The sequence below is a fragment of the Antedon mediterranea genome, chromosome 8 (assembly GCF_964355755.1).
Source record: "Antedon mediterranea chromosome 8, ecAntMedi1.1, whole genome shotgun sequence".
Classification (NCBI taxonomy): domain Eukaryota; kingdom Metazoa; phylum Echinodermata; class Crinoidea; order Comatulida; family Antedonidae; genus Antedon; species Antedon mediterranea.
This window is the reverse complement of record NC_092677.1, coordinates 4,446,003-4,466,777: the sequence shown is the minus strand read 5'-3', so window position 1 is coordinate 4,466,777 and position 20,775 is coordinate 4,446,003. Positions and strand designations below refer to the sequence as shown.

General features: G+C 32.2%; 2 protein-coding genes and 1 long non-coding RNA gene across 3 annotated transcripts; all 3 read right to left on the bottom strand.

Annotated features, from left to right (window-relative positions):
• Positions 1-354: 354 nt before the first annotated feature.
• LOC140057162 (multidrug and toxin extrusion protein 2-like) lies at positions 355-7,843 on the bottom strand. The gene is made up of 11 exons (XM_072102716.1): positions 7,748-7,843; positions 7,174-7,275; positions 6,924-6,992; positions 6,082-6,234; positions 5,230-5,372; positions 5,050-5,135; positions 3,585-3,660; positions 1,945-2,014; positions 1,495-1,624; positions 816-913; positions 355-594 (listed from the first exon to the last, which is right to left on the bottom strand). The coding sequence occupies exons 1-11, from the start codon at positions 7,841-7,843 to the stop codon at positions 355-357; spliced, it is 1,263 nt and encodes a 420-aa protein (XP_071958817.1).
• A 5,564-nt stretch (positions 7,844-13,407) lies between these two features.
• On the bottom strand, positions 13,408-14,298 carry LOC140057264 (uncharacterized). Its single transcript, XR_011846898.1, has 3 exons — positions 14,256-14,298; positions 13,578-13,651; positions 13,408-13,447 (listed from the first exon to the last, which is right to left on the bottom strand). It is a non-coding gene; the product is annotated as an uncharacterized lncRNA (long non-coding RNA).
• A 568-nt stretch (positions 14,299-14,866) lies between these two features.
• Positions 14,867-19,805, bottom strand: LOC140057159 (epithelial sodium channel subunit alpha-like). The gene is made up of 6 exons (XM_072102713.1): positions 19,502-19,805; positions 18,353-18,519; positions 17,834-17,997; positions 17,406-17,507; positions 16,669-16,777; positions 14,867-14,943 (listed from the first exon to the last, which is right to left on the bottom strand). Exons 1-6 carry the CDS (start codon positions 19,738-19,740, stop codon positions 14,867-14,869), a joined length of 858 nt encoding a protein of 285 aa, XP_071958814.1. The 5' UTR covers positions 19,741-19,805.
• Between the last annotated feature and the right edge of the window lie 970 nt (positions 19,806-20,775).

The window sequence follows — 20,775 nt, the reverse complement described above, 5'->3', positions numbered from 1 at the left end:
CAACATCCTACAACAGTAAATACGCCGACCCATATCAGGATTTGCGCCTGAGCTAACTTTCTTTAGGCTTCCTGTTTATTCTAGATTTCATTTACCAATTCTGAATTTAGATTTTTGGATAACATAACATTATTGAATTACATCAAAACATGTCACAAGGTTTAATCAGAGGAATGTCTACATTAATTTACTACTTCTTTATAATATGGAAGTTGTTACTAATGATTACGTCACAGTTAAAAATAGAAAAAAACAACAACAAATTTACTGATTTAAATATTTTCTTCTAATCAGAAAGTGATTATTCCTGAAAATTGAGTGACACATGATACATGTTGTCTCGTGTGTCATATTTTAATCCAAATAAATGAATACACTTGCAAAACAAATCAAAATTGGAATTGTAAAATTCAATATCCTAATAATGATTGTTTTCTTGCTCAGTGTGAAGTTGGTATTTGAAATAAGTGAAGTCGATTCGTCCTCGTTTTGTAACTTTTCGTCTGATTTAACTTTAAGCTGTATTCCGTTTGATCCACTTCCATCCTCAATATCTGTGCTCACTTCTAGATCTTCCTGACACCTCTCGATAGCCTTTAAAAAAGTTGAATTTTATACAGTTTTATTTAATATTAATATGCCTAAATATGCCTTTTGTAGAGTTATCAACAATGAAAAGCACTTTAAAAAGTAATTATGAAATAGGTAGGTATTTTAAGTTATTTATACAAGCATGTTTTGAAGCAATCATTTTTATTTCCTAGATTTCACCGAAAACAAAAATTGAAAGATGTACTGTCAATCGAAGTACTTACGAGTTCTGCTTCCTTCGTAAAATCCATGGTCATCAAGAAGTAGGTAATAAGCATACAGGCTTCTAAACCATCACCAATCACAATACCCGCCCAAAGACCTGTAAACAAAGTTTACTTTCTTTAAGCCTGTTTTCTTCTAATCGAATTTGTTCGCGCGAATACAACGTTTTCGCCGAGCTGCTGAGTTTTTTGATTCGCATGAATGCGCATGAACGCGTAACAACTTATTTTCGGAGCTCTAATTGGTTGTCATTTTTTTACTTCACAAAAAGTATTTCGCTGAAACGAAAACTCGAGAGACTAGAATTCGATGCAGAAAGGGATGTGGAAGATGGGAACATGAATACGCATGCGTAGGCCTATAAGCTGACGCTACCAATTTGCAGAAAAAATTCACCTATAGTGGAAAACAGGCTTTATGTAAATGGTAACAGAGGGTGCTGAGAGTGCCATAACAATTTATGAAATGGATGAAATAGAGGCATATCAAAAGAAAGTGCGATTCAATTATATGTATGGTTGGGAATAATTTATCTCTTGCTGCAAGAAGGCTGGCAATGATATCGGTATTAAATGCAAATGGTGCCTACGGTACACAGCGCTACACAGTTCTGATGTTAATGTGGTTAATTTCATGGTATTAATTATACTAATAATGATAAAGGTGACAATACATTACCCATTGCTTTCCAGTTCAATTTAAATGCAAACACAACAGACAAGATTAATGCAATTGAGTAGGAAATCAGGCTGGTAACAGTTCCAACGTTCTGTCTACCAATAGCTTGTAATATTGCTTTGACAATCCCCTGATGCAATCGCAATAAGAAATAAACAACAAATATAAATACATAATATATTTCAGATGCATCCAACTCACATGACACAAGAATCAGTGATTTCATAAGTTAAGGGTCTTTCACACCTGTTCAAACCTTCAATGTTTCGTTTTCACGACGTTCCACGTGAAAACGAAACAGTGATGTTTGGTTTGATTGCCGGTGCCGGATCGGAACCGTGCCGGAACAGGTGTGAAGACCCTTTAATAGGGAGTTTTCGCCACGTTCATTTGAATAGGTTACGGTAGTTTGGAGGTAACAATGAGTTTAAAAACAAATCAACAGCCTACCTGGATTGTAACTGAGATAACATATGTCATCGCCAAAAATATTATCTTTGAAAATGCTGTTATTATTTCTCTATAAAAAAAATAAATTCAATGAAATTACACACTGGGTTTTATTTTTGGAATACATAGGCCTATGTCTATAATTGAAAAAATATGCCTATAATTGAAAAAATAGGCCTAGTGCGTTTTTAAATTTTATACTAACTAGATGGTACGCTCGCTTCGCTCGCATACCATCTAGGTCGTGCCCACAGATGGTTCTCGAATACATAATAATTTCAGCGTTAAAAAACTGGCGATTTCAAATGTACGTAGGCCTACCGCAGGACAATAATACATGTCGTTTACAGGAACGAATAAATAGACACTGTGATTTATGTACTCAACTAAAATTAGCACCCTGGGAATTACTTCCGAAAGAGAAACTTGTCACAAAATGAGACCAATTGTTTAAGTCAAATTTAAACAAACTTAATTTGTGTTTTGTATGTAACATTAGGGTTGAGGGATGGGGAAGAGGATGGGTGCAAAGAGGAACACTTTTTAAATATATTCTTTATCCATTTAGTAACGAAATATTAATTGTTTTCATGTTTTACAAATAATATACCACTACACACAGTAAAACATTGCGATGTAATACTTTGTTGAAACTATCACCGTCATAGTCGATTGAAATAGTACAGTACATGTAACGATACATCACTACGACGTGTATATGTTTATATAATGTAAAACAATTTGTGAAAACCACCTCTATTCAGGGAAAATCATAAATTCGATTTAATCGTCAATAAATATTAAATTATCTAACTCAACTTAATTAGTAGGCCTAATGGTTTTCAATTGTTTCTTAGAGCCAATTCATACTTAAGTTGGTTCCTACCCTACCCACCAAAGTTGTTCTGCGTTTAGGGCAATGTACCGTAGGCCTATCCTCTACTGGTTTTACAACGCTACTCATGCCAGTGAGGGAAGGGTGATGATGTGGGTGGTTTAACTGCAATAATAAAGATGTGTACATAATATACGGCGAGTGAAAACGCTAGCTCATTATCCGTTTAAACAAAATTTATATCCAAAATGGATCGAATTTCTGTTATGAGTATACAGTACTTGCCTTTACGACGCCTGAGGGAATAGACGGTTGTGGAACAGAGATTGGAATGTTCCATTCATCGCAAATCAATACATTTGTATAAACGTATATTAAATCTATCAAAATAGTATTTTTTAAAGAAAATCCGCCTGTCTTCAACATTATGATGCTGTACTCGAGCTGTTCAACCGGTTTTCAGCCATTAAAAACAATTATCGTAGGAGGAGATAGGAAAATGCGAAGCATCCTCGTATTATTGTTTGTGGGTATTTTTCAAGACGGACATCCATTAGACAGTGTATACCACGATCGAAAAACACCCATATTTGGGGCAAATCGTTGAACCTAAATTCGTTTTAATCGATCAATAACTAATTATCGAACTCAATTTAATTAGTAAACAGGGTTACATCAGGTGGTTAAAATCAGTACCGAAAGTACGAACCAACTTTATATACCATCGAGTAAACATTCTAGAAATAACGGGCGATTTACCGAATTTTGCCCTTACGTAAATTTATATATAGATTTGCATACATACCTATCATTGGTGTAAACATATCCAGCATAATCTCGTAACAAGAAGAGTGCGACTCCAATAACAACCGCAAGCCCCACTAAAACACAGAAAAAAATACGTAAATCTACAGCTTGAAAGTTTTTGTGTTTTGTGACATAATCTACAAGAAATTTATTTGTTTAACCTAAATATTGGAAATAATTGTAGCCATCTCAGAAAAATAATTATTAATTAAAAAAAAAATCAATACCATTAGTGCAACAACTGCTAGTTTGAAACGATAGTAAAAACCATAATAATTATTCAGTTATTCTTAGCATTTCAATACCACATTAAAATGATATCTTTGTTAAATGAAAAACCTTAGCCCACCTGATAATTCTGACTTACATAAAAATATAAACGCTATCTCCACAATAATTTTGGCATTTTTGACATCATTTTGTCCCAAGTATTGACCGACCAAGATTGTTAAGGAACAACTTATTCCTACCAAAATCTGAAAATATATAATAGGCCTTTTTTACACAATATCGTGAAACAACCGTTTCCATAAAATACAACTAAAAGTATTAGAAAAGTTCAAAGTAACGACATCAAGCTACATACACCAGCGGTAACATTCTTAAAAATCAGTCATATTAAACGAAGAGTAACTAGTGCCATCACAGTGATAGGTTCAGACGATCAGAGATTCATCTCGAGATCTCTCTTCTCTCGTATCGTGATGGTAATCACAATAAGAATAATCGTTAAAATATTAATTTATTTGACCATCAACTTACCAGGTAAAGATATACTGCAAGTAAGTCAAAAGCACCGAAAACTGCAATTTCGAGGGCTCCAAATTGTCCTATAAACATAAATAGATTCTATTTAATACAATTTAATACAAAACTTACTAATAATAAAGTTAGGTTTACTTTTTCCAAAAGAATTTTCTATTGGAAACACTAATCTGACGTTATTGTTTATTCGACATTACATTTTTAAATATGCGATTATTATGTTGCACGTTGTAATAATCGTCGCGCATATTTATACGGTCTACTACAAAGTGTTACGTAACACATGCGGTCTACGCATAAATCGCCAGTGATACCAAAGAGACGCTAACGTTTTTACGTTGTGATTTTATCCATTTTTAAAAAAATGCAAACATTACAATACCTGATAGTATATAACACACCATAATGCAAATGTGCATTATTTCAAGTGTAAGGCATCCGTGTACAGCGATTGAGAAAAATTCGCCCCAGTTCTCCAAAGATTTGAGAGAGAAAACTATAAATGGAAAGAAAACATAATGAATGTAAAAACATAATGAATGTAAACTTGTACTGCTGAAATGTGTATTCTAGTAGAAGAGGTAGGCCTACAATGCAAATTGGCCAGACTGGAATAGTCATGGTATTGCCACTAGTCACTAGAGCTCTCTGTAGGCCTATCATGTTCATTTTAAATTATAGGAAAACGATAAACTTACGTTCAAGATCTTCGTACATGTATACATATATTATTAATATGATACAATTGATGTATTGTGCAACAACCACAGCAATAGCCGATCCCCTAAAAAAGAAAACGAATTTAGTAATATACATATTTAAATTAGATATTTAGTGATAGCGAACTTGCGAAAATGCGCGCTACCCCAATTATTTACCTGAATCCCATGCACAACACATACACTAGTATGTAGTTAAGTAATACATCAATGGCTATAGTTACGGCAGCGGCTATTGCTGTAATGTAGATCCTGTCTCTGCACTGCAGTATTCGACTAAGACCAAATGCGATTAATTGAGCCTAAAATGAAAATTACAAGCAACAAAATAAGAAGCTTTCGATGATTTGCGACGATCGACGACCTAAGAAAAAGTTAGGTCATGTCAATTCATTTTCGACACGTGGAAAAGTGTGGACGTTCTTTTGGTGATGTCTAGGTCCAAGCGACGAAAGTCGTTGCAAATCGAAATGTCCCTACTAAAGTAGCATTACGTAAGGTATGCCTATGGTAAAGGTATCTTCAATATAATTGTTACATGTTTGTGCTTATGGCGAAACAAGAAATGTGGCCTTAAGCCTACTTACAAACGTAGCTGGAATGAATGTCCGTATAAAGACTCCCACATGCCTGATCAAATAAACAAAATACATTTTAAATCGGTTTGTAACTAAATAGTTTAAATTTACGTTGTAAATTAATAAGGATTAAAACAATGCTAATATTAATAAAGTGTTATATAACGAAATCACAAGCTGTATGTGTTCTTTCATAAAGATTTGAATCCGATACCAACTAATTAATTTAAATATATGTCAACTGTTTAAGCTTGATTTGCACTTGGACGCAGGCGCAATGACGTATGCAAGGCAAGTGAGTCCACCAATCACAGTTTGAATAATTCATCGCGTCGTGATGGGTTAAATTTCGTTGAGTTCAAGTGAGAACCAAACTTACACTGAAGTAGACTGTACTTATGTGCAACTTTATAAAGTTGTTAAAACATTTTACTTGCCCCATTATTTCTGGTTCGTCAATTAATACGAGCAAAATCTCTTCAATATTTATAAGAATCGCACAAAACAGGAGTGACGCAATTATTGATAGATACACCATCTTTTGAAGATAGATTCCTTGTGATCGTCCCAGGTTTGCTCCGTGACCCTGCAAGAATGTATAATGTTATTACGTGAACAATATTTTGTTCAATATTTTTGTGTGTACGTTTTATGGTAAATTATGATAAAAAGAGAAAAATTATCAGAAAAAAGGAGAGAAATAATGAACTAGCTCTCGTCAAATATCCTCTCGTGGACGTATTTTGTGTTTTTGTTATGCTGATTGGAAGCAGTTAGGACGTGCTTGAAACTGTTAAGGTGATATGAAACTTAAAAGTATGTCTATAATTGGAATTTGGAGTTGAATTCCATTTAGATCTTAAAAACCACATAAAAAAATAATTTAAGTTGCAATTGATTCTATTCTCACCATACAAATACTATTCAACCGAATACAAAACAAAATAACGCACCAGTTCCCTTCTTATGAAAATCTGCATGATAAAAATATTTGACCTATCCATAATCAAATAAAAAAAGGTCAAACTAAAGTGTTGGTTTTACTTTTTTGTGCTTCTGCATTACCGATGATACTGCAAACAATTGATACCGTACCATCAATTTTCCATCGACACTGCAAACTTGCGATCATTCACATGTTTTCTCAAATTTAAATCATGTACGTTTTGTTGAAGGATTCAAAATGTTGGAATACGAAAAAAAAGTGCGGTCTAAAAAAATAGTCACGGATTTGAGATTCCTTTGATCTCCTTTGATCCCCTTTTGTATACTTACAACAGAAAAGTACGTATTGCACACGGTCATTAGGCCGACTGCAGGAACAACACAAATACCGCATATAAACTATAACAAAACAAGCATAAATAAATAAAAAAAGGTACAGTTATTCAATGATATACAATTTCTTTCTTCGATGACTTTTTAATTAACTGGAAAAATTGTACATAAATTCTTTCAAGTATGGGTAATTTAATAATAATTTGGAACCTCATAGAATCTATACTGTGTTATAATAATATCTTACCGCTTGAGCTAACGTAATGGCAGCCATTTCATTTTTTCCTAAACGACTACAGAAAAAAACACATACGCTTAGCATGAGGTACTCGAGGATAAAGGATAATGCCTACAAAGAACGAAACAAGTATAATAATATAAACACATAAAAAGATTGTGAAGAAATGCTTGATGCTATACAAAATGTACTTATATTTTATTAATATAAGACCTATCGTATCGGCCCTGTATCAGTTACTTCTAGCATAGCCAAGGACAGGACAATTATTAATTTAATATGGAACAGGAAAAGTGAAAAACATCTTAGACCATAAGTATCTCACTTAAAACATCATGAACCAATCGAAGTTGTATTAGTTCTGAAAACGAAGTAGACTGATGGTGTAGAAAATGTCTGTATCGTCTGTAGTTCAGGAGGTAGGCGGTAGTTCAGGAGGTAGGCGGTAGTTCAGGAGGTAGGCGGTAGTTCAGGAGGTAGGCGGTAGTTCAGGAGGTAGGCGGTAGTTCAGGAGGTAGTCGGTAGTTCTGGAAGAAGCCGACAACGGAATAGAAACAGAAGAGTAAGGAATAAAATAACTTACCAAAACGCTCCCCTTCCTGAGGATATCTTTAACTCCATCTTTAAATAATGAAAATGTGAGGGGCTCAAATCGAGGACCATACAACTGTCGTGCCATAATTGCGTCTCAATTGACAGACAATTACGGTACGGTACACTATAATCTCCGATACGCTACGCTGGAATAATACACTCAATAAAGGAAAGTGGTCTTTTAAACAATTTCTATACCGGCTCTTTTTATTGGTCAAATTTCAAAAGAAAAAAATTGACCTACAAAAATATGTTAATCACTCTATTCTGTGTAAGAAATTAGGGCAATGTCATGTTGAATAGTTCTTTGTTATTTTTCTAATACTTGATATTATGCTTCAACAACTGCTAAGCTCTGTCTATATCATCAAACCAGTTTGACAAAAGAAGTGTGATGTGCCCAAATATGGTAGCGATATACCCAAATATGGTAGTGATATGACATCATCATGTCTATATATGGGCCGCGCGCATCACATTTTGATAAAGTTTAATAGTGTAGACAGAGCTTTATACGCAGATTGAATTAAATCCACAATTTGTACTACTCTGCCTCGGTCTGGCGGTTCTCCGGTCAAAATAAAGACAAAGTTACTAGTTAGATTTTAAGGGTTTGCTCAATATCCCACATTTTGGCCAGAAACAGTTTTAACACAGGTTGTTTATGAACATAACACCCAATTCAGTGCTGTATATTCACAAATAATAATTATGTATCCATTGTCATAAATGAATACAGCATGTGCGTCACATAATACATAATACATGTGACAACGAATTCCTTACGTATATATAATTGATTGATTTATTTTTTTTATTTACTATACTAATTCTTTTTAACGATGTTTACAATTATGATTCGTATAGTTATGGAACTCATTGATCGAGTTAACCTGTGTATCATATTATTAGTTTTCAAAGTTTTAGTAAGTAAAACATAATTGTCAAAAACGTATTGACATGCATAATAATTGTTTATTGTAATGATGTATGTATGTAAACTGAATTAAAACTAGTTAAAAGCTCTAAAACATGACATTTAATGGCATACATATAATTTATACTGTAATTATTCGTTTAAAATAAGTTAACTGAATTAAAACTGGTTAAAGGCTCTAAAACATGACATTTCATGGCATGCATATAATTTTTACTGAATTAAAACTATTTAAAAGCTAAAATAATATATATCGCAATCTTAAACCTAATTCAGTAATTAATTCCATAGTTGAAACAGGATTGATATTATTTGAACTCGATATTAGGACGTCTCATCTAAAATAAAAAATATAAAGAAAAGATGATAAAGATCATTTAGATTGAAAATCTATAGACACAGATAGAGGATCCTCACAGAAGAGCGAGATTATATAAAAATACAGTCTCGAGAGACTCTCATGTTAATAATAAAATAATAATTTCTTTTCCTAATCGGTAAGTCATGTGATGTCATTTCGACGTTTAGGTGTTTACTATTTTCATAAGAAAACGATATAGTAATCCGCTACTACTACTAAAGCGTGGTTTCCACTAGAACGCAACGTAACGCAGCAACGTAACGCAGCAACGTATCGACGCAAAATGCTGCATTGCGTAATCACAAGTGGGAACTGACAACGCAACAGTGCTGCAAATAACGCTACGGGAAATCAAATCAGAAAAAAATTGTCCAATAATGAACTCTGGTGGTTTGTAACTCGGAGTTTTGCTAGGCGGTTTAAGGGGTTATTTTCCCGACACTGATAATATGTAGCATAACTTACCACAAACAAAATCCGGATCACGCCCAACGGTAAAGAAAATAAAACAGTAAGTGAATTCTTCAATTATTTTTTTAACTTAAAGAACATTCATATGCCCGACATTTCTTTCTCCTCCTCTTCTGGAAGCTCTTTCGTTGTTGACGGTGAACGCCGACATATCCGCATACCAGCCAATATTATTCTAGACCGTGTTTCGACTTTATTAGTAAAAAGATAACTATTTAAGACATAATATGTAATATGGCCTTTCATACGTATAATACTTGAAGTCCAGACAGAAATCGAAACTTAAAAAACATAAAAAAAAAAGACAAATCAAATACAGACTTAGTACAAGTGTAACCAGATAATATTGTAATTGTAGGCCTAAGTCTTCAATAAATGACTACTGTAGTATTGTGAATACTTGGATCAGACTTGTGGTTATCAGCCATAGCCTACATTGGCCCAAATAACACCAATGAAACCAAGTAATATGATAAGCAAGTCTGATTTTCTATAGAAATAAGAATTCTTTTATATTTGGTTGACTTACCGCACGATCTACACATGTTAATGTCATATGTGTGTGCAGAGAAACAATCAAAAACAAACAATGAATTAACAAACTGCAAAAAAAAATAGACAGATTTACATCCGGTTTTATCTAGGACCCTTTAAATCGTAGACTACATGAATCCATTTGTTTCAAAATACTTAGATTGCCTCGTCTTTCGATCGTAGGATTTGGGTGCAATTCGGAAAACAATGAAAACATATTTTTTTGTCCATAAAGTACTGTAACGCTTATTTTGACGCATTGTACACGAATATATTAAAAATATTACGAATATATATATAGAGTAGATTTATCGAAACATGTTTGTTTTAAGACGGTCGGCATTTTCATTAAATGCCTTGATTTTGATCCTCACTCGTCATTTTGGTGGTATTATTACATGATATACGATTCACAATACTGATGAACAGAACAAATCGTTAAATCAACATAGAGGTGCTTAAACAGGATCTCTACCCAAGGACACTTATAGAAATAACTCGTTGGGAGAGGATTATCAAAATAAAAATAAATAAAATTAGCTACTGTATCTAATCGCTATAAGACGTACAATAAGTTATAAATATTCTTGTCTATGTTAACTGTAGCTTCTTAGTTTATATTAAATACAAAGCGTGTATATTCATTTAACTTGCGGACTACAAGTTATGTAGTGGTAGGATGCAAGGTTTGTAAACATACCATATAACGCATATCAGCTGCTTCTGGTTCCACCTGCCCTCTGTATTCATTGTGTTGGTCAACAATTTCCCGCGCCTCTTGCTCTGTTAAAACGCGTCAGAAGTTGTCAGCCGTACAGATCTTTCAGTTTTGCAGGTTCACAAATTCTTGCTAACAGACACGGCTTGCATTGACGTCAGGCTTACCAAAACGATAAACCCTACTTGGAATATCAATGCCTTTGATAGTAAACACATATTTAGGTTATATTACGACTGATAAATTGTAACACTGGTTCTGGTGAGACTAACGTGTACGATGTGAAATCGGTTTGTCGACCAGCAGACTATATACTATACTTGATGTTTTCTTTCTTTTGATTGGTTGGGAAGCGAGACGATATCATGTAAAGTTAAATTAGATTTTAGTTAATGAAACTGTGTGCCTACTATTTATTAAGTGTCACTCAACCACCTGTACACGTCACTTTTGTACTTTTCACATTTATTTACTCATCGTTTATAAATACAGTTTCATAGCATAAATGATGGCAAGGATCCTGCATAGAGAAGTTTACACTTCTGTTTTCGCAGGACCCTTTTACATAAAAAACATAAAACAATAAACACAACATAATAGATACAAAATAAAAAAAACATTTCATATATACATTTTAGAGTTGTTCTTCATCAAAAAGCGATAGTGTTTTTCTAACATGATTATTTATACATTTTTATAGATATTCAGTTTATTACTTCCAGTACATGTGGATTCTTTCTTTATATATTATAGCAAAAGTATGAATAACTAAGTGATATTTACACGAACTTTAATAAATCAATAATTTGATTATAGTCGATATAGTTATTAATATACATTCAAATAAAATACAATGATGTCATTTGTTACGTAATGGACCAACATAGGAGGAGATCCATTGAAAGGAACCAACTTTTCTTCTTTATTCTCGGCATTATTGTCAGCATACAAGCGTGCACGTCACTTTGGTAAAGTGATATTTACACGAACTTTAATTTTGTATCAATCAATATACATTCAAATCAAATATTTTATTTGTTGTAATGGACAAACTTAAGTTGTTGCCCTTTTACCTCTTTCTTCTAGACCATGTAAGCATTATGCCACTGCAGTTACTGCAGTAACTATATTTTGTTTACTCTTTAAACTGTTTATAAAAAATTTTAACAAAAAGCATTTTGTATGATCATTCACATTTATTGCAAATTCTGCCTCTCTACATTGAAACAAATTAAAATCAGACGTTATTGCAGTAAAAGTGCAGTAATATACTTTGAACTAATAATATGAATTACATTGCAGTTTATATTCATAAATAACAATAATAATATATTAAATTTACGGAATCTAATGTCTACAATGTATGATGTCTGGTAAACATCTATGTATGGACTAATTTATACTATTATATTCTGACCAATGAGAGACAAAGTCAAGAATAAGTCGTCACCATTACAATTCACTTGTATGTGCATGTTTAATATAACATATTTAAAATGAATTCCTCTATGTAAATAGTTAATTTCGTATCACGTGTATTGTATTATTTCAATATGATTGGTCAGCGGATTGTAAAAACATGAATGGTGTGCAACGCCGCGGTAGATAAGATCTGACTGTTACGCAACAGTAAACACACTTGTAGAGTGCGCCCTCTACTACCGCGGTACAGAGCCACTTTGCCGCGGAAAAAAATTAGAACGTTAACGTGGTCTATTCGATAGAAGAAAGCGGCGGAATAATTGAATAAAAGTTTAATCTATAAAAGTCGATGTGTTATTAAACAAATAATTAGTTGAATTACAAAACTATTTATATTCTGAACAGAAAGTCAATATTTCAGCTCATGAAAATGTTATCTCTATTAAAATTATAAACATTCATGATTTATGTGCTTTGGCCTATAATATTAATAACAATTTGTTTAAAAAGAGTACATCAATTTTGCTTAATTCAACTTGAAATTTAAAAATGCCTCTCTAGTAAAAAAATTTACTAAGTTTGATCAGATACCACCTTGTAGTTCAGTAACTTTGTTTCTTCTGCAAAGTTTATTTACAATGTACATCGTAATGTCGAAAGCGAACTCAACGAACTCGATCACGGTAAGCATTGATAAGCCAATGTACAGCCCAAGAGTTCCGCCAATATCTCCAAAAAGACTCTCCCACTACAACAAAAAAATATCATATCTCTTTCTTCTGTTTTAAAGGAGTTTTTGTTTGGGAAAAAATGTTATAATCTATCGCAAACAAAATGTCAGGAATGTTTTTTACTTCTTCCTCTATAAACCCCTCCAATTCATTTTATTTCACTTCAGTTTAATAAAAAAAAAATAGATAAAGAGAAAGATACTAAAAGAAACAACAGCTTGTAATTAATAAGCTCCTGTCAAAAACCAAAAAATTAATAAAAATAAACACATTGCAATATAAAATTAGACTTTTCTTAAATAACATTTTTCGATTAAATTGTCATTTTATTATTATAAGTAGAGATGCATATCTATTAGTAATAATAGTGGCCTATTAAAATGTATGTAAAAGTGATTACTGTATAAAATAAACCAAAATATACCTAAACTTTACTTACTGAATACGCAGGAGATTCAGATATGTGTATGTAAGATAAGTCCTCATAGTAAACCTCTAAACGAGCAAGATTTTTCCTAAAATAAATCACAATAAGTTAAGTAATGTCTGATAGTCGTCATCATTATTCTATCCAAACACACAAAAAAATATTACCGAATTTAAAATGGAGGGAAAAAAGATATAAAATGTGTTGATGAAACTTACTGCGCTGTGTCCATGTTGTACAGATGACTTCTATGATTTTGGTTGATAGCATAAATACTTTCTAATAATGTTTCCTAAAGATAAACAAAAGTTGCTGAATGTGATGATATAATAACATCTTTTCTTAGGATTTTGAAATGCGAGTATAGGCTTAGTATGTAATGGAAGGTATCCATAACGAGCTACCGCTTCGAGACAGAAGATGATGGAGACGATATAATTAAGATTAACATGTCTGCCCATCGGTATCGGTATCGGTATCGGTATGTTGTCGATTTGATGTTTATTCTTTAGGAAGACCGTTCCGAAACAAACAAAAAAAAATATTTATTTATAAAATATCAGAAATTATAATGTTTTTTACTCAAACACGAATGAAAGAAATAAATGTTTATTTGAATTGAATTGAATTGAAAACGAAAGCTCAAATAATATATTTCAGCTCTGTCTACACTATCAAACGTTATGTGACAACAAAATGTGATGTGCCTATATGGACACGATGATGTCATATCACTGCCATATCTGGGCATATCACTGCCATATCTGGGCATATCACTGCCATATCTGGGCATATCACTGCCATATTTGAGCACATTTTTGATAGTGTAAACAGAGCTTTAGTTATGAAGAACAACGTTACTGTAGATTCCGAATAGACAAATGTAAGTAACTTACAACGTAGCTTTCCGACGGCCACAATGACTGTGAAATTCTTTTTTCAAAACCAGTTTCACTGAAAGATACAAAGGATTTAGAAAAAATGCATTTAAAAACCATTCATTTCAGCTTTATACTTAGCTATTAGTAATTTCTTTGATTGAGTAAATTACTATTGCTTATTTATATACATTTTAAGAAATGTCCATTCAATATTGTGTCTACTACAATTATGGTAAGTTAGCACTTATATTCTCAAATTAAATGTGTTTTGAAACTATAGTCCTTCAATCAATACGTTTCTTATTATTTTTAATCCATTATAGGCCTAATGTAAATACATTTATATTTAAGTAGTATCTTCTGGAACATTCAAAATATTAGTTCTTTCATGATGAATAGTTTTTTTTAATGTATTTATTTTCTTTTTAGTATGTTTAGTGTATTTTATTAAAATCAAGAATTTGGCACTTCCGTCACATTATCTTTACAACATGCGAATTTAATACTGATTTTGTTTTTATGATTAGCTTGAGAATATTTAATTGATTATTACATTATATTTTGTTTAATAAATGAATGAATACTAATTCGCATAATTTGATTTTGTTGTGTAATGTGGTAAATACTTACCTACATGGAATACGACAATCACAATCTGTTAACTGTACACGGTGGAGATAGTTCATCGCCTGTCTACATCGCTCTAAAATATTTTATTTAAAAAAATAAAATAATGTAGTTTATTGCACGAGGAAATTATTTAGAGTAATTTAATTTCACTTAGAAATTAAGAAAGCATGTTTTCTTTAATCTTTTTATTTATTCGGTTATAGAATGTTTAATTATATAAATATTTAAAAAAGACATAAGAATTGCAAAAATAGCAATTGCTATGCCTGAACAATCAATCTAACGAAACACCTACAATGCAAGTTATAACGAGTTAAACATTCATATAGAGTTAAATTATATTATGGCTAATTTCACTACAAGCATGTGTATGCGAAATTGGTGTAATGTAACAAGCATTTCAATTAACAATAGCTTCAATTGACTAAAAATAGAACAGCAACGCGAAAATCAAACGGGTGAATTTGAAAAGTAGTAGTTTTTAAACTACTCGCATCCAAAAAGGTGCACATTAAAATTACAAATCACAAATTATAACTCTTTCCTCTTGTACAAAAATGAAGTTTTTTGAATAAGTAGTTCTTGAGAAAATGCAATTTCAATTTACTTGTTACTTTAAGACTGCTCGCCGGCTTTTGAAAAATTCTGTCCTATCTTTTAACACTTGCAGGTCTGTAAAGTATACCAAAAAATGGTCCAGAATTGGGACCATGGTCCTATAAGGTCCCAATGGAATGGTCCTTGACCACATATCTATCTGTATAGTCATTTTGGTAAAGATCTTGTAATTACTTTTTGAGTAATCCTGCTAACAAACAAACAGACAAACAAACAAACAAACAAAACAAACACACGTGATCGATTATTTACCTCCTTGGTGGAGGTAAATAATATAGGCCTAATGTCCGCTTTCACATTTTAAATTAATATTGAACCATTAAAGATTTACACTAAATGACTTGTTGACACAAATATAAATAGTACGTTCACACTAAGCTTTAAATGTCCGCTTTCACCCTTCAATTGAAATGTTACTAACCGTTAATATCTACAGTAATATGTGGTTTACTCTAACATAATAACTGACAAAGGTGCGTTCGCATTAAGCTTTAAAAGTGTCCGCTTGTAAACTAAAGATATGTAATGATCTCTAAGTTCACACTAAGCTGTAATAATGTCCGCTAGTAAACTAAAGACGTGTATCCAATGATCTATAAAACGAATCAACGTTTTAGTTATTATTAACAAGTAATAATCACAACAAAACGTGACAAACTTTACAATTAACAAAAGTAGCCTGTTGGCAATAATTAAACAAGTGTATTGAGAGTGTGATATTAAAGATGAATTGTTATGAGGTAATTCCTAATATATTGATTTGATAATAGTTTAAATTACCAAACACAGTTGGAAAAACGAAATAGTTGTAAACACTGGTGTTGTAAAGAAATTTTGAAGATAGAGAGGCATAGAGAAACTCTATACCGCCTAAATAATCTAATACTATTTGATTGATTGTATTAAGCTACAAAGAAAATTCATTAAAAAACATTGTTATTGTTATTATCAATGGAACGCTGTTTATGCAAAATTTTAATTATATGAATTTTATGACGACGCGATATGAGAATGAAACACATCGAAATGAATTGCCTGACTTGATATATGAATAATAATGCATCATTTCATTCAAAACATTTCATTTAAAATTCATATAATCGAAATGTTGCGTAAACGGCGTTCCATAGTTGTATATTGTAAAGAACTTTTATCAATAATGTATTAAATACAAATATACCTTGTTCATTGTCCAAAATACGACATCGACTTGCTTTTTCTGCAAATATTGTATCCACACATGCGCAGTACTTCTGTAGAATGCCCTGTAAGCAGGCTTTTTGACAACCCTTGAAAAATCAAGGCAAAACTAATCATAATTAAATAGTTTTAAAAATCAATGAGTAAGGATATAAATGATTTAACCTTTAAGTAAAGTTAAATCAAGTGACAATTACTGTATTCTAAAGGCTCTTAAGTTATGAAGAAAACATTAACATCAGTACATTAAACTTCTTTTTGTTATATATTTGATAATAAATATAATAAGATAGAGAAAGCATAGTTGGTGGAATTCGAATTTTCACAACATTGGATCTAGGCTCCGGAGAAATATGCTTTTGTACATAACAGACTCATCATCGTTGGGCAGTTTTAAGTAATTTCTAAAAAGTCACTCATTCTGCTTTTCTTTTTGACAGAGCTTATAAGCAATGATCGTTGGAATAGATATTCAAAAATGGAACGATTGATTGATTGTTGTAAGTTGTTTTAAAGTTCAAAATATCAGCAAAAAAAAAAAAAAAACCAAAATAGAAGAACTAAATAAAATATAAAAGCGGACCAACTATTAGGTTAGAAGTAGGCTTATTTTGTACTTATCTCTATTTATCCTGGAAAGTATAATAGAAAAATAAATGTATTTGTACTAAGCTTATTTTTAGCTAATGACTGTTTTAAAAATATACAAACACATACAGTTACAGTGTACACTGTGTCATCTGGATAATATTTCCTCATAGACTCTGTGAGGTCATTGGTGCAATTTCCATAAAGACCTCCTAAACGACTGTACTTATTCTGAAAGATAATTGGTAATATGTTTTACAAGGACAATGTCCTGAAACAAATCGTTTAATGTCATAATCATTAACAAACGTGCGTGAAACATCGTGGCATTAATGTCCAATTATAAATAATGTTCGTTGGAAGTGTAATGAATTTTGTTTTGCATCCTGCGATGAGAAGTTAAAGTCTAATCATTTCAGGCTTAGGGTTTCGAGGGAAAGAAATGGTCATGAGTTGGTACAGTCATTCTGTGCATGTTCATAGGGTTAGGAGCGTGCGCACACATTATGCTACAATTCGACTGTGTGATTTGAAAGGTCACTTATATCTGTACTTACCATTCTAAGTCCAATTGATGTCAAACTACCTGGGGAAATTGTGATGGCGTCATCTTCTGGAAATGGGGTTTCGTATTGGCGGTGAATTGACACTTTAACACCACTATCTTGTCCGAAGATACTTATGTATTCATGTTGTTCAACATTTAGCGTCAGTTTTAGACCTGATAAATAAAAAAAATATATATATAAATTGCATAAATGAAGATGTTTTGTTGAGTTCTATTAAATATGAATAAATTCGATCGAATTGTATTAAAAAGTGAAAATTCGACAGGTTCTATGTATTCAGTATTTCTTAAATCTAACTTTAGGCATCATCCTCGTCCTCTAGCTTACGTCATATCACATTCTCGACCTCTAACTTACGTCATATCACATTCTCAACCTCTAACTTACGTCATATCACATTTTTTACCTCTACCTTACGTCATATCACATTCTCGACCTTTAACAAATACGACACGTGACTATGTATTTGATATTTCTTAAGCCTAACTTTAGGAGAAGGAGTTTTACCATGTTCAGCCCCCGGTAACGATGATGTTTTTACTGATGTGGTTTCTTCTATAAATTCATCATAGATCGTTTCATTTGGAGCTCCGATATTTGGCACACTGAATGGTTTTATACTGTTAAATGTGTAACAATTCCCGTATTTGTCATGTTGAAACTCATTGATAGGTCTACGTAATAGAGGAAAAAAAACATTACATGATAATAAAATAAAAGAAAACAATATAATAATAATAATAAAGGGCTGATGAAGGGCTAGTGTTGCCCGGAAGCTCTGCTAACTTTTCTGGCTGTTTTACTTCTCGTTTTGATTTAGCTTTTCGCTTTTATTCTGTATCTCTATTGAGATCCAGCCACTGATACCCACATCATTGTCATTTTTTCAGTAATTTGCCTTTGGATTTATAATAATAATAAATAAATATATTTTGAATACAAATGTGAAGAAAAAGTAAAAGAAATTAATAATAAATAAGCTTAGGCGTAACAGTTACGTAGGAATTACTATTTGTTTGTTTTTTTGTACAGTACATGTGTCTATCTTTTATCTTTACCTTTTATAACAATGATATTGTGTAAGTGGTATTGCTGTTGGATGGAAATAAACATCCGGGTCATAAATTCTCTCTGTTTGAAGTAATTTAAAAGACTTGTCTACACTATCAAACTTTATGTGACAAAAAATATGTGATGTGCCCATATATAGACATGATTATGTCATATCACTTTGGGAATATCACTACCATATTTGGGCACATCACATTTTTTGTGTCAAACTAGTTTGATGGTGTAGACAGAGCTTAAGGGTGAATAATATACAAATAATGAATGTTTATGAGTGCAATGGTACAAATAATGGCACGAGGTGAATGATGAAAGGTTATATCAACGAGGCAAAGCCGAGTTGATATAACCTTTCATCATTCACCAAGTGCCATTATTTGTACCATTACACGAATACAAAACATTCATTATTTGTTTTATATAACATCTAGACGTTTTTTTTCCGTACACAAAAATGTTTCAAAAAGTACTATTTAACGATCGTTGAATAGTGCGTACTATTGCACGCCATGTGACCCACATTCGTCCAATCAAATGACAGGAATTTATATAGGTGTTATATAATATTCATTATTCACCTCTACTTACATCAAGTCACATTCTTTTTTATTAAATGTGCATTGAAGAATAAAATCTTCCAATTGGTGACCATACTGGGATATTTCAGAAGATGTGAGTTTTAAGACGCCCTGGAGATCGCTGTAATCAAGTGTATTGCTGAATGCTAAGAAACGAAACCAATCTGGCGGAAACTCTCCCTCGACTCTTTCAAATCCCCAATCATAGAAATCATGTGTGAATTTATCTTCAAATATCTCTTTCGCCATGCCGGGATCGTCAAGTATACCGATGTAATCTTCATACCATTTATCCGGCCATGTATTCGGAGAATTCGTGGAATATGTTTTTGAAGCCGCTAAAATGAATATACGTAAAGCTCCGTCTACACTATCAAACTGTATGTGACAAACAAATGTGATGTGCCCATAATATGGACACGATGATGTCATATCACTACCACATCGGGCATATCACTACCACGTCGGGCATATCACTACCATATTTGGGCATATCACATGTTTTTTTGTCAAAACTAGTTTGATAATCTAGGGAGAGCTTCAAGCCGATTTTCCACTAGGCGAATTTGTTCGCGCGAATTGAAGGCGTCAGCTAATACGCATGCGTAGAGAAGGATTTGGAAGACGTAAACATGAAACACATGCGTACAAGCTGGCGCGTTCGATTCGCGCGAACAAATTCGCCTAGTGGAAAATCGGCTTAAGGTATCATGTCAACATTATTTTACTTTACTAGTTAGATGTTTATAAAGCAGTTAGTATAATAGGCCTATTATTACATAATAATAATAGAGTTTCAAGAGTTAAAGACTGAACTAAAGTTTTTAATGCAGGTAACTGCAGAATATATTTGACATGTTCTTTTATAATTGTAATCACAATAATAATGTACATTATGATATTTACAGAAAATGTTATATAACAATATTATTTGAAGATAGTTGTAAAAAGGAATGTAGATCGATAAGAATTCTTATTATAAGAATAGAAGTAGTAAGTACTGTATTTTCTTGAACCGCATTGTGGTATTATATTAAAATATTATTAAACAATACTTGTTGACTATTATAGCTCTTTGCAAGACAAGAAACAAAGTTTTATATTTATTGAAAATATTATTTTTTACTAATTAATTATTTAGTTTGTTTGTTGTATAAATAAAATTAATTGAATTACTGGTTTCATTGCATAGGTGTTCATCTGATGCATCAGAACATTCTACAACGGTATTGCACTTGGCGTATACATTTACACAGACACCGTTGTCACAGACAAATCCACTAC